This window comes from Electrophorus electricus, chromosome 24, assembly GCF_041902795.1.
Source record: "Electrophorus electricus isolate QZ-2024a chromosome 24, ASM4190279v1, whole genome shotgun sequence".
Taxonomy (NCBI): Eukaryota; Metazoa; Chordata; class Actinopteri; order Gymnotiformes; family Gymnotidae; genus Electrophorus; species Electrophorus electricus.
In genome coordinates, this window is record NC_137520.1 from 13,818,350 (window position 1) to 13,831,849 (window position 13,500).

The 13,500-nt window shown below is 45.5% G+C and overlaps 2 protein-coding genes across 5 annotated transcripts; one reads left to right on the forward strand and one right to left on the reverse strand.

Annotated features, from left to right (window-relative positions):
- Positions 1 to 373: 373 nt before the first annotated feature.
- Positions 374 to 4,235, forward strand: tbpl1 (TBP-like 1). Of its 3 annotated transcripts, none has more exons than XM_027032055.3 (8): positions 374 to 506; positions 1,098 to 1,198; positions 1,299 to 1,501; positions 1,705 to 1,787; positions 1,881 to 1,944; positions 2,060 to 2,163; positions 2,853 to 2,947; positions 3,588 to 4,235. In XM_027032055.3, exons 3-8 carry the CDS (start codon positions 1,367 to 1,369, stop codon positions 3,665 to 3,667), a joined length of 561 nt encoding a protein of 186 aa, XP_026887856.1. In that variant the 5' UTR covers positions 374 to 506; positions 1,098 to 1,198; positions 1,299 to 1,366; the 3' UTR covers positions 3,668 to 4,235. The 3 variants fall into 3 exon arrangements, with proteins under 3 accessions (XP_026887856.1, XP_081563122.1, XP_026887857.1); XM_027032056.3 differs by having other exon boundaries at positions 375 to 506; positions 1,095 to 1,198; XM_081706996.1 differs by lacking the exon at positions 2,853 to 2,947.
- Positions 3,271 to 11,638, reverse strand: slc2a12 (solute carrier family 2 member 12). Of its 2 annotated transcripts, XM_027032051.3 has the most exons (6): positions 11,410 to 11,638; positions 10,614 to 10,747; positions 7,454 to 8,857; positions 6,476 to 6,598; positions 5,142 to 5,274; positions 3,271 to 4,994 (listed from the first exon to the last, which is right to left on the reverse strand). In XM_027032051.3, the coding sequence occupies exons 2-6, from the start codon at positions 10,723 to 10,725 to the stop codon at positions 4,901 to 4,903; spliced, it is 1,866 nt and encodes a 621-aa protein (XP_026887852.2). In that variant the 5' UTR covers positions 10,726 to 10,747; positions 11,410 to 11,638; the 3' UTR covers positions 3,271 to 4,900. The 2 variants fall into 2 exon arrangements, with proteins under 2 accessions (XP_026887852.2, XP_026887855.2); XM_027032054.3 differs by lacking the exons at positions 10,614 to 10,747; positions 11,410 to 11,638 and adding an exon at positions 9,166 to 9,402.
- Between the last annotated feature and the right edge of the window lie 1,862 nt (positions 11,639 to 13,500).

A 13,500-nucleotide genomic window follows, 5' to 3' on the forward strand; every position in this document is an offset into this window, starting at 1 on the left:
ACACAGCCGTGGAAAGCTGTGAATAAAGAGGGTTCGCAGATACAGCCGCCATGGAAAGGGTGGAAAGTGCAAAGCTCAGAGCTAAGCTTGTAGTTGTGGGTTTGTGGCCAAAGTGCAGTTTTGACTTGAAGATGATAGAATGATGTAGCCGGTCTTAGGTGTTGCACAATATGTGTGCTTTAAAATCAACAATCAGCATCTTTACCTTTGTGTGTAATATAATAATATATAACCGTAAATGATCTACATTAAATTCTGCTTTACATAATACTATATATTTCGGTATTTGCGTGTCCAAAATAAACATTATAATGGTCCTCCGGAGTCACTAAGGGGCGCAGTAGGTAAAGTGGCTTCCCATAACAGGAAGTTGCGTCAGTGGCACGCTCGATGGTTTTCTGTAGCTAGTGGAAGCCTTTGTTTGGTTTTGCCTGATTGTTGCGATTAAACGTGCAGCAGACAGCATCTTCAATACATGCAAAAGCTTTAACGAATCTCATTGTCAAGTAAGTGGCTTATATTTGGCAACATAATTAGCTAATGGTGTTTGCAAGCCAGTTAAGTTGGTAACGGGATGATGACGGTTAAGATAGCCAAACTAGCCTAGTTAGCTTATCTTATCTTAGCGTTAATTGCTTTGCAGGCTAAGAACATCGCGCTCTGCTTAGTTAGCGTTGGATAGATAGATAGATAGATAGATAGATAGATAGATAGATAGATAGATAGATAGATAGAAATCCATTACTTTTATATAGGAAGAATAATGGGTAAGCAGGTTGTGCCGTCTATGTTATAGTTAGTAATGCTAGCCAGCTGTGGTGACGCTCTATAGCTTGTCCTGTCACTAAAATGCCCGATAGTGGTCTGGCAGTGTAGGCGTGCGATGGCTCGATAGGAAAATCCCAGTAACGCTGTGCTACGAGCCGTCCCAGTAACGCTGTGGTAAGAACGAATTGGTCCGACTCTCCTGTCAAATGTTTGCCTGGCTAGCTAGCGTTGCCTAGGTGATGCTGAAAAAGGTAGACAGAACACCTGCACTTTTGTCGGGTTTACTTTCTGATGTTACACCGAGACTCTCCTTTGCAACCTTTGAGAAGTTTTCGTGACGACACGCGGAGGGCACTGCGATGGGAGCAGCGTCCACGCGGCTGCCGGACGGAAGAGATTAGGACCGCACGCATGCCGCTACCGTAACTCGGTAGGCCACGCTCGACTTGCACCCATCACAACATCAAGTGCAGCGTCCTCGGAACGTGTGAGATACGAAACCGTGTGTTTTTCTGTTTGTGTTTTTCAAGGGTACATCTGAAGGTGACATGCGTTTGTAAACCATCTTGAAACCCTGAATCCCGCCCGAAGAAGCCTCATGGAACCGAGTAACGATGTCGCGCTGGATATCATCGTTACGAATGTCGTTTCTGTCTTCAGGACGCGATGCCATTTAAACCTTCGCACTATAGGCCTTGAGGGGAATAACGTCATCTATAAACCAGAAGTGGGAGTAAGTTGTGCCCGACGTTAGTGCGGTTTGGAGCCAACCTGCAATTTGCATGTGGTGTCGAAGTTTAAAGAGAAGGGTTTGTGTGGGTTGTGCAGGATGTATGTAAATGTGGGGGAGGCTAGAGTGAAATGATCCGCTACATTATAAAGGGAACTCCTTAACTTGGCTGTGCTGAATATGTCTTTTGTTTTTTGTCCTTCCAGAAAGTTCTGATGAAGTTGCGCAAACCTCGCATTACTGCTTCCATATGGTCATCAGGGAAAATCATTTGCACTGGAGCAACAAGGTCTTTAAAATAAAGGAAGGGCTCTATCTGTCATACAGTACTGTAGTCTGAACAGGCTGCACACTGATGAATTATTACTGTTTTCCTCTGTAGTGAGGATGAGGCTAAGCTTGGTGCCCGAAGGTTGGCTCGCTGCCTCCAGAAGATTGGATTCAAGGTTTACATTTTACTTTGGTAGTCTTGTTCACCTTTGTATTAGGATTGCAGTTAATCATTTGATGTGTAAAACCGTGTGTGTGTGTGTATATGTGTGTCTGTCTGTGCGCACACAGGTGAGGTTTTCAGACTTTAAGGTTGTAAACGTCCTAGCTGTCTGCTCCCTGCCCTTTCAGATCCGTCTCATTGAATTCACAAAGAACAACCGTCCCATTGCCAGGTACTCCTGAGAGCTTTCTTTTTTTAAAAAAAATTTTTTTTCTTGTTTGTAGGTAATACGGGGGGTGGGACACAATTTTGCTACTGAAACGCAGGGGTCTTTCTCATCCTGCTCTCATTCCAGTACCCCCTTAGTGCAAGTACTACACTACACATTGGGATAACACTAACATACATAACATGCATACTAACGCACACAAAGGTTTAATTACCTGATGAGTTTGGTCATGAGATGTGAGCAGGGATTACAGAAAAATCTGTTGCATATTGTTCACACGCATCAGGCTGCTCCCAAACCACCTCTACCAATCAGTGGCTTTTCAAAATAGTGTGTCATACAGATTTGTCAATTTCAAATAAACTCACATATAAGGTAACACCTTATGTATGCCAAAACGGGCCCAAGATGATCATGCATCATATGTACATATTTATAAAGTAGCATAACAGTACAGTGTAGAATGTGAATTTTGGTGAGATACACATTAGAAGAAGGATAATGGCATCCTCTACTGGCGAGTAGGCTAAAGAGCACAACAGTTGCAGGGGTCTCTCCTCTGGCTCAAATGTCAACAAAAAATTGCAGATTCAAAGCATTTCTTTTATTAGTTTATTTGTACTTTGGGTTTGAGTATTAATTTATTCAGTTATTTATTTGATATTTAAGTTTTTGCTGACTTCTTTCTTCAGCTATGAGCCTGAGCTTCACCCTGCGGCTACATACAGAATCAAAACCCTCAGGAGCACTGTGCAGGTGTTCTCCACCGGCAGTATCACAGTTACAGGTAACGCCTGCAAGTGAGCACCTAGCCTGTGACACACAGACCCCTTTAACTGGGGGTCCCCTTGTTCCAGATCATGTTCCTCCGCCCTGCTTAGCTAAGTGAATTTTATTTATTGTTATTTATTTTTCGCTCTCACACACCTGATTCAACTGCATTATTCGATCATGGGTAAAATGAGAAGGGCAGCGTGGAGGCAGCACTAGCCTGGGCGGCGCACTGTCTCACTAGGGTCTCACTAGGCCAGTGTTTAAGAACCCTTCAAGTTGAGTCAGGCTTCTGAAATCTCCTCTGCACACGTTAACAAAATAATAATGGACATGAAGAATATTTAACACAATTTATTACCCCACTAATAACCTCCCCAAAGCCTACTGATTTAATTAAAATATATGGAAAATACCTTAGGATTGGGCTTTCTTTAGCGAGGTATAAACCGATTACAGCATTAACCGCATAACTTATAAATATTTGGACTCGCCCCCTGGGGTGCTGTTTCGGCAGCTAGCAGACAAACATTCAAACATTACCAGCTGAGCAAGCAGTCATGTGCTTCAAATGTATGAGGCACAGCAGTCTGCTTTGCTTCTCCCTGTAATGTTTGAATTCTTCGTCCTCTCTCTCTCTCTCTCTCTCTCTCTAGGACCAAATGTTCAGAGTGTTGCTTCAGCTGTGGAGCAGATATATCCTCTACTGTTCGAGTGTCAGAAAACACTGGTGTAAAAATCCACACACGTGTGAAATGAAGAAGCACCTTAAGAGTGAATGTGTTCAAAGACTTTAAACTCTTGTACTGTATGTCGGCGCTCCTGTCAACTTGAGAGTGAGCAGGCCTGGGTTTGTATGCCCTTTGAACTCTGACCTCTTTTGTTATGAAGCAGCAGACACTTCGTAAAGCTCAGTCGAGGCCTCATCAGTGTGCATCTCCAGAAGATTTTAATCAAACGTCATTTTAGTGCATGGACACCAAAGTAACCCCATCAGAAGATAGCACTGACTAGTTTTTGAAATTGAGTTTTACAGAAATGTTTCATTTTAAGGAAGTGGGTTTTAGCAGACACCTGGGGACTGAGGAGGTCAGAGGACAGAGGTTACAAAACAAACACCAGAGACTTTAAACAGGATATAATGTAATATTTACCTGCTGCATTCTGTTAAGGTCTGCATTCTTTTTGACTCTGGTTTGCGAGACAGACTCCAGTGTACATGTTTATGTAATATGTTCCTGTTTTGTATTTTATAATAAAGGCTGAATAAAATAACCCTTCCCCTACACCATATTTTGCCTTCAGCCTGTGTATGTCTTCACTGGCCTGTTTCTGAGCCCTGCATAGAGCAGGCAAAGCAGCTGCCTGAAAGCAAAGACTGTGGTGAGGGGGTCAGGAACACACTGGTCTGGAGGCATGAAATCCAAGCCTCCCTGCCCCACAGATCCCCACTGAGCCAGCTGACTTGCCTTGGACTAGGAGTTCAACCTCTCCACAGATACAATGGTTCATTTCTCAGTTCTCCCCCCCATACTGGCATTTAGATTACAGTAGGCTGTCATGATGTACATCAATACATCCATAAACCAAATGCAAAAAACATACAGGACCATACGTAGTTACTGAAACAAACTTATGAATCTCTAAAAATTATTTAAAAACTTTCCATAAAATACATATAGAGGCTTTAGAGCTCTGGTCTTTTTTGTATATGTATTGAAAGGACACCTGTTTTGAAAAAGATTAAGACAATGAAACCAACTTTGAAGGCTGGATTTTAAACAGTGTGTCACTGTGTGTGTGTGTGAAACCAAAAACACCTTAAAGAGAGACATTTCTCAACCCTGGTTACCATGGTCATAGCGAGGACATAAGCTATCGCTCCTAACTCAGCCAGTCTGTCCTTCCATCCCGGCTCATCAAGCATCTGCTCATTCTGACATCGCCTCCTCTTGCCCAGGGCGTGACTTCAGATCGTTGCTAGGGCTTTGTCCTCCTGCAGAGAGGTCATCTTGGACTTCTTTATCCATCTGTGGCAGAGGAACTTGCTGTCAAGATGGTTCCTGTAAAACGAGAAATGTCAGTAATGCACTCACTGTGTGGGAAATACCAGGGTGTATGCATTTCTATAGGGGTGATTGGGAACTGGGAATGTTCAATATGTTAAAAGCAAGTGTGGATTTGGAAAGCATGCGAGCGCGCTCTCTCACGTCATGGCGAGCTCTTTGGAGATCTGCTCCAGCGACCTCCCCCTGGTCTCCGGCACAAACATGATGACGAACACGAGCAGCAGAAAGCTCATCCCAGCGTACGAGAAAATCACGCTGGGCAAGCCGAGCCTCTCTGTGAGCACAAAACAACTTCACAGCAACACCCTTCATAGCAGGTAATGCAGGATGTAAAGCGAGTTCTCTCTCACTGGACCTCAGAAAGGCCATTCAGTTTTACAGCATGAGCACGTATGGTACAGCATGAGTTGTACTCCTTAGTGCTGCATGTTAAGTCATGACATGCTTGGAGACTTAGCGCTCTGCTGTGTATAGTCAGCACCATTACAATACTGGTGCAATGCAATACAATCACAGGAATTCTAATCTGTTGGGAGCAGCTGGGGAAACCTCTCACACTCACACACACACCTGGTTACCTGCTTGCTTGCCAGTTGTTAAGTGTATATAGCTCACTATATCGTCATATCGACTATCCTCAAAAATGGGCTAGCAGGCAAAGTCTGGCCGGTCTTTGCTAAGAGTGAAAGATTTCAGATACTCTGGAGGGATTTACACGCAAGTTTCTCTTCTGCCTCATAAAGATTATTGACAGATTCTAAAATTCTAAGTAGATTAAAATAAAAATATATTTGTTTAAGTTAATATGGGGAACAATTTTAACTCACTTAGATGATGTCTAGCCAAGCTCACAGATCAGCAGCCCTTGATGTTTGAGTCGACATCAAGGGATTATTTATGAGAACGCTGGCTAATCATGTCACTCCTGAAGTGAGCGCAGTCTGAAGTCATGTTTGGGGTTCCATTCAGGATTTGTTTTAAATTTGCCCACAGTAAAACCAGCAGGCGTGTGCATGTTAAACATTTACCGACTGTAGTCGGGTGTGTAATGTCAGTGTTTTTCTGCGGTAGTAAAACCTGCTCGGTAGAGCCACACTAACTCAGCTCTGGTTTGGTTTTTAGGAATCATTATTGCTTTATTGTCTGTTTATTTTTCCCCCAAAGTGGATCTTTTTTCTGACTTTAGGCTTCATAGGTTGTCATAGTTGCCATGAGCACTAAAAACATCCCCACTGGACGCAGTAGGCAACACTTGTTATACTATAGAGACTAAAAAAGTTTAATCTCAAAATTATATTAACTACCATGAACAAAGTTCCTGGTGGGCAGTTTGATCTTATCTAGACCAGGCCTCCCTCACTCAGTCTTCATGCGTTTATCGTGTAGCAGTAAGGACACAGGCTGGCACTGATCCTGTCACATGCCGTATCCCTCTGGGAATGTCTGCTGGTGCGTCGCTCCTTCACACACCTTACCTGTCAGTGTGAGGAAGGTCATTGAAATGAGCAGGTTCATGGCCCAGTTCAGGGCAGAGACCACAGACACAGCTTTTCCTCTGATCCCCGTGGGAAAGATCTCACTCAAAACCACATAAACCACTGCAAAACAGAGTTCACATACACACACACACAGTGTGAGGATACCGCGACAGCTAAAATCGCACTTGCATTGAAGACATACTGCATTAGGTCTTGTGTGTGTACATTCGGTTCCTACTGCCTGGCAATTAATGAAATGTTGAAACACAAAGTGATTAGTATAAACAAGTTGTTCAGCAAAAGGGCCAGTGCTAAATGAACTCACCACAGCTGACCTAAATGTACAGGACGCAGGCATGGGAGCATAAAGGAGTGTGAGGTAACAGATCAGAGCTGGACATTAAAGCAGGCTAACATATGCTGATATGTAGGTCACCACCATGGCATTGAAGTCCATGTTAAACTCATGAATAATTTCCCAACAAACGCAAGCATTCATGAACACACAGGCTGCAGGAACCTAAAGACAGAACCACACTAACAGACATTCCCATATTGGCTGTTTGCTGGTGTATGTCTGTTAGTGTGGTTACTACTCTCTTCTTGAATACTGATGAGCAGGACCGAAGTCGTGAATACCCCGACGACAGTCCGGGGCCCTAAAGGCGGACTTATCTGGGAATGAAATCTGGGATGCCTGATGGTTGTTTTCTGGCAGGGAATGTTGTGCGCAATAATCACATGTTGACATGATGACTGTTTCAGTAGAATTACAAGATGTGATTTAAGGGCGAAGCTACACTGCTTACACCTGCACTTCAGTGATTTCTTTTAAAACTACAGGCTAGTGTCTGTGTTAAAACTACAGGCTTGTGTTAAAACTACAGGCTAGTGTTAAAACTACAGGCTAGTGCCTTGATAATGCTTTACTAATGCGTTCCCATAATGCATAAATGTTATTGGAGTGACTCTTACTTGGTCCCAGGCTGAAGGAGAATGCCGCCACATAGACTAGCAGACTGACCAGAGAGATCCATTTTAGAGAAGGCGACACCTCACTCACTTGGACCGATTCTAGTGCAACTCCAGATCCGTCTTTCCCAGAGTCCTCTGCTAGTGTCTCAGAGTTCAACACTGCTGTATTGCGGTCCTCTGTGGAGTTTAATATCCAGTGCGCCTGAGCGTTGTTAAAAGGTTGTGAAGGCATAGGGTTGAACAGATAGTCAGTGTAATTCTGTTTTAACTGTGCGTGAGCACGATGATACAAGCCCTGAGACATGTCGGTCCGTATGTCTGTCTCAAATCCCCGCCCCACTGGGGTGTGGTTGAGTCGGATGGGATTCTGACACAGGCTGGACACATGGGTTTGGCTCTGCAGGGTAACCGCCCCCAACGTTGCCGTCGACAATGTCATTACAACAGCCCCCACACACAGGAAAGCTTTGGGACCGACCCGGTCCACCAGCAAGATTGCGGGAATGGTCCCTCCCACTTTAACCAAACCTAATCCAGTGGAGGCCAGCGTGGCTGCCTCGTTGCTGTGGAAACCCACACTGCGGAGCACAGTTGAAGCATATGCCAGCAGGTTGGGCTGTCCTGTCACCTGCTGCAGGAACACCAGGGCCCCCCCTACGAACAACCTCCTCCGCATGTTGTCACGGGAACGGAAAAGATCCAGGAAGCCCTGCTGGCGTTCGGCCCCCAGAGCCACCCGTATGGTCCGTAGCTCCTCCTCCACTGCGACCTTGGTCGTGCCCCGTAGACGCGCGAGGGTCGCCCAGGCCTCCTGGTCTCTCCGCCGGGCGAGGAGGAAACGAGGGCTCTGGGGCAACAGGGGCATGACGCCCACCTGCAGACACGCGGGGAGCAGCACACCACTCAGGGTGAACCTCCACCCGTCCGCTACGCCTGCGAACACCCAGCTCAGGCCAAACCCCAACAGCACCCCTAGGACCACCATCAGCTCGTAAGCGCACACGCAACGGCCACGCCAGGCCGCCGGAGCCACCTCCGCCACGTACAGGCACGACGCCGTGCCTGAGAGTGCCGTCGCCATGCCGACGAGCATCCGTCCCACTACCAGCGGCCAAAACGAGGGCACGCACACGCTCAAGAGCGTCCCAAAGACGCACAGCACCGCCGTCAGGACGATGGAGAAGCGCCGGCCGTGCCGGTCCACGATGGCACCGCCCACCACGGAGAGGAGGAAGGCTCCGAGCAGGAGAGCCCCCACTGCCTGCTCCTGCTGGGGGCAGGACAAGTGTAGCGCTTCCCTGAGCTGGAGCAGAGTGCCAGAGGTCAGTCCCAGCTCATAACCCAGCATCAGGCCACTGAGACACGCCACAGAGACAGCAGACACCACCAGCATCACGGCACAACCTGGACAGAGACGGAGAAAGAGGAAGACCAAGAAAGAAAGGGCAGACAGTTAGGGCTGCGTTAAGGTTAGTAGGTGCTCACCTTTCACTTTTAGAGTGATGGCACATGGCATTAAAAAGGCTGCACTGTTGAAACTGGACGAACTCTGTGGCCATCATCACCTGACCATCACATTCACATGCTGATAACAGAGCACACTTCCCTACACCAAAACGTTATTTTTCACATCCTGTTTATTGCTTTCTTGTCCAGCCAATTCCTATTCCAGTAGTTTTCTTCCCGGACACACCACAAATGCTGCCACTCACACTGCCTCTTTAACCTGCCACAGCGCCCAGTGGAGAACTCTGGTCACTCCCCATGTGTTGCAGACTGGGGGCACCTCAAAGGCAAGTGCAGTGCTAGGCAATAGGAAGGCAGAGAGATCTGCTTAAGATGTCCTGTTCACCAAACAACATCAGCCTGTCTGAGATCTGCATATGTAGTCCAGGGGTACGGCCACCCGTCCAGTGCTTCAGGATGTCAACATGGCTTTTATTTGATCACCCTGCCAAACACACACACACACACACAGATTTACTTACACTCACACATATGCTCACATACACACACACTCACAGATTTACTTACTCACACACACACACACACACTCACACACCTTTATCAGGTTCCCCTCTGGTCTGCTTTCACTGACACAGCAACTATGTGTGTTTGTGGGTATTTGTGTTGCTACTCCATTAGCATACAACGACTCTGTTCCCACTCATGGTGCACTGGAGATAATAACATAGTCAGTGGTAACGCTTGCATCTTAGGCCAACTTAGCACGCTACCACGCTAACAATATTCAAACGTACAGAAGGCCTGCAGCTAGTGGAAATGTGATAAGGGCATAATGAATTAGTCTAACTGTAGAATTTCCTCTCATTCAGCCTGTACACTGTCTCTGTGTGTGTCCAGCCTGCGGGTCTACTGTGAAGTGTTATTTGGGCAGTGCACTCCTGTGCCTAGAGCCTTTTTGTCAGACAGGGGTCTGCTAAGAGAAAGAGCACACGTACTCCACTAATGTACGTAAGTTATATTTGTGTGTATTCATACATAGTTTATGTGTTACTGAAGACATTTATTCCACTACTATTGAAAGTGACTGATGCTGACTGTAACCACACCGCCTGACCAAATTCTCATTGGGAGAATTTGTCTTATAATCATTTTCGTATCATCGTTCTTCAGGTTAAGTAATTAATCAGGGCTGTGTACAAATGGTTTAACTACAGGTGTGAAGCATCATGTTCAACAGGGTTGGGACCCACTTGCTACACACATTTGACGACGTGTGTCAGATATGACATCTGAATCTCATATCTGACAATAATCATCAATTAATGAGGAAAAACTACAGGAACACGATGTTAAACACTATAATCCTAAGCAAGAATGTATGCAATAGAGAAAACACACACACACACACACACACTCACAAATATATAAAACCCCTCAGTATTTTCCAAATACTTGATAGGAAATATTTAATTTAATACGTCTGGTCACTGTAAATTTATATCAGGCAGAACCAAATAACCAAGTAGACACTCTATATCTGAGAGGATCTACAAGGTGTCCAGTTGCCTGTACTTAATCCTTACACAGAGCATCGATATTACAGAGGTGTAATCTGCAGACACCATCGGCAAGGGGCTAAAGGGATTTATCTACCCACAGGGAAGACTACATGAATTTGCGACACGATATATACCCGAGTGTGCAGGTGCGCTCTTCTCAGGCCATGTGTGCATATCCTGACTCTGTAGAGCTGTCTTGTTCTGGAGGTCAGAGGTCATTCTGTTGGTCTCCACCAAAACGTCCATGATCCCCCCCAGAGCAGCTCAGCTGAGGGAATAGGTAGATTAGTGAGAAACTGCATAAACACCAAGAAGGAAAAGAGCTGTTCTGGAGCTACCGTCTACCACAGAGACATCTGATCATGGGGAAGTCAGGATTAACTTTTCACCTTTTACACTGAACCTAAAATAATAAAGTCAGTTCCTGGTACTTGACTATTTTGGAAAATAAAGATTTTTGTATTCTTGTTCTAACTCAAATGTTTTGATATGGTACGTGTAGCACTACAGCACCACCCATGGTATGTATGAATCACCGCACAACTTAACGCTTGATGCAAAATATGTTTCAACATATAACTCAACAGGTCGCAATAACATGTTTACTAGAAGGCAACAACCCCCCTCCCCTCCCCCTCCCCCTCCCCCTCCATTCGGACTGAGGGGACAACAAACATTTGGGGCGAATCTCAAGGTCAGTTAACTTCACTAGACCTCTGACAGGAATACAGCAGCCGAACACGCATGTAATCACCACAGAGTTGCGGGCGCGGCGCTTCATTAACGCCGCTTAAATAACCGCAGTCTGAATTAGTCCTGGCAGTCTGTGGCCATTTAGCGCGTCTGTCAAACCTCCAGTTAAAGTGAGCATTTCAAATGTAAGGAAAGCTCGACTACCGGACTAAACGACCCTCAGATGTGACCTGTTACCTGGTGAAAGATTTTCGTTTTCCTCTCCTATGGTATCATTGCAGTGGCCGGAATCTTGCTTCTCCTCCAGCCTAATGTCGGCGCACGCTTCTTGTTTTGGAGAGCTCCGCGCACTCAGGCCCCGCCTACTACACCCACGCAAATATAGGAGATCCCAAGTTAGGACTTCACCCCATGTCCAAACCCTTATTCTGAGAAGAACTATTTTCTATATATCCTAATACATCAGCAGTCCTGACGCTCGATGGATTCGTGGAAGGCACACATCTCGCTCAGATACTCGAGCCTGGCACGTTTCCGCGTGCTTTGTGCAGCAGGCCTCTCTGTGTGTATAAATGTCTCTGATGCTTTTGTGCAGAAGAGACGCATGAACCTGTGTTTAATACGCGCCCAAACGCGCTGTCTGTGCGCAGCCTGTGTAATCTGTGCAGCGGTGCATTATATAACATCTTCAGGTCTTCTGATTCGGGCCTGACTGGAAGGGGTCGTACCGAACGAGCCCCCAGCAGACGGGCACCGTGCGAGCGCTGCTACAGTCGGCCAGAGCCCCACCACACCTTGTTTGTCCAAAATATTCCTTCCGTTACAACACCCTCTCCTGGACGTAGACAGGCTAGGAATAGGTCTTCAGTCAGAGCAGCACTAAAAAGAGGCGATGGAAAATACATATAAACTAGTAATATGTATAGGTTATGTGTATATACATATTCATTATTATATATTTAAAGTTTTTAGATACTCTAAAGTTGAAACCCATAACATCTGCTGTGGGTGTTCATTACACAGAAGAAAGATAGTAAAGCTAAACCAAAACGTACACCAATCACCAATATTCTTTACTTATATATATATATATAAGCTTTGCTTTGACTAGTTTCAAAGTAAATATTGGGTAACAAGAAACCCATTCTCGGCCTTACATCCAGGATCTGCTGGTTGCGGGTAAAAGAACCCCCCCCCCCCCCCCCCACACACACACACACACACACTGTAGATAGTTCATCTGGTGCTGGAGATCCAGTGCACCCAGTCCCTCCAGTGTTGGTGACCTAGTGCCCTGCACAGATTTGACTTTTCCTACACACCAGTTGACTTCTGAGTCTTGGTTCCTCTCAAGGTTTCTTCCCCATGTTCTAGGGAGTTTTGCTCACCACTGTTGCTCTTGGCTTGCTCACTGGGAGTTTGGACTTGGACATTTGTAAAGCTGCTTTGTGACAACATTTGTTTTTAGAAATACATTTGATTTGATTTGATTTGATTTGATTTGACTTTTCCTAGAAGTTCATCAGCCATGATGGGTCAGACGAATCATAAACTGTGCAAGTCACAGCTCTAATAATCTCTAATAATCTCTAATAAATTCTAATAAACTCTAATAAGCTCTAATAAGATTTAGATAGACGCAACCTCTACTTTCTAACTCTAGGGGGCGTAAGAGGACGCTCATTATGAGGTTTTCTAAAGATAAGCACAGTACGTCAGTGTGGGGGGGCAGAACATTGTCAAAACACACAAAACCTCTTACTGCATATTATCTTCTCATTGCAGTTCAAGTTAGGGTAATGAGGGTTATTTCATGAGGCTTAAAGATAGACTTTAAAACACACTGAGGTGAGGGCTAAACTCTGAGGAGGGCATTTCAGAAGTATCGTCCTCGACCACGGCTCGCTGTCCCTCCTCCCATGCCAATCCACAGGAGGGCGTGCTTGTTAGCGTTTTAACATTGCTGTGTGAGCGCCGCTGTTCTTGCACCAAAGGGTAGTCTAGCAGCGCTGATGCCAAATGGGGCATTTGTGGTCACTGAACAGCAGCGGCTTTTTGAAATAGCTGGACTTTTTCCACATATGTTTAATAAGTGAATTGGCATACATCAGTAGAACTGCAGGTGGCGATAGAGTACAGTGCAATAACTACCCAACTCACTCTGCCAAAGATTGTGTGTCCCTTTGGAAAGCAACTTTCATTAGATAGCTACCTGTTATACTGTCACATCCGTTCAAGCTCAACACGTTGGTCCAGTGGCGTCCTACTGGGAAGTCCTTTGCTCTTTCATTTCGTTCTTAATAAATTCATCCCCTCATGTGTCTCTGT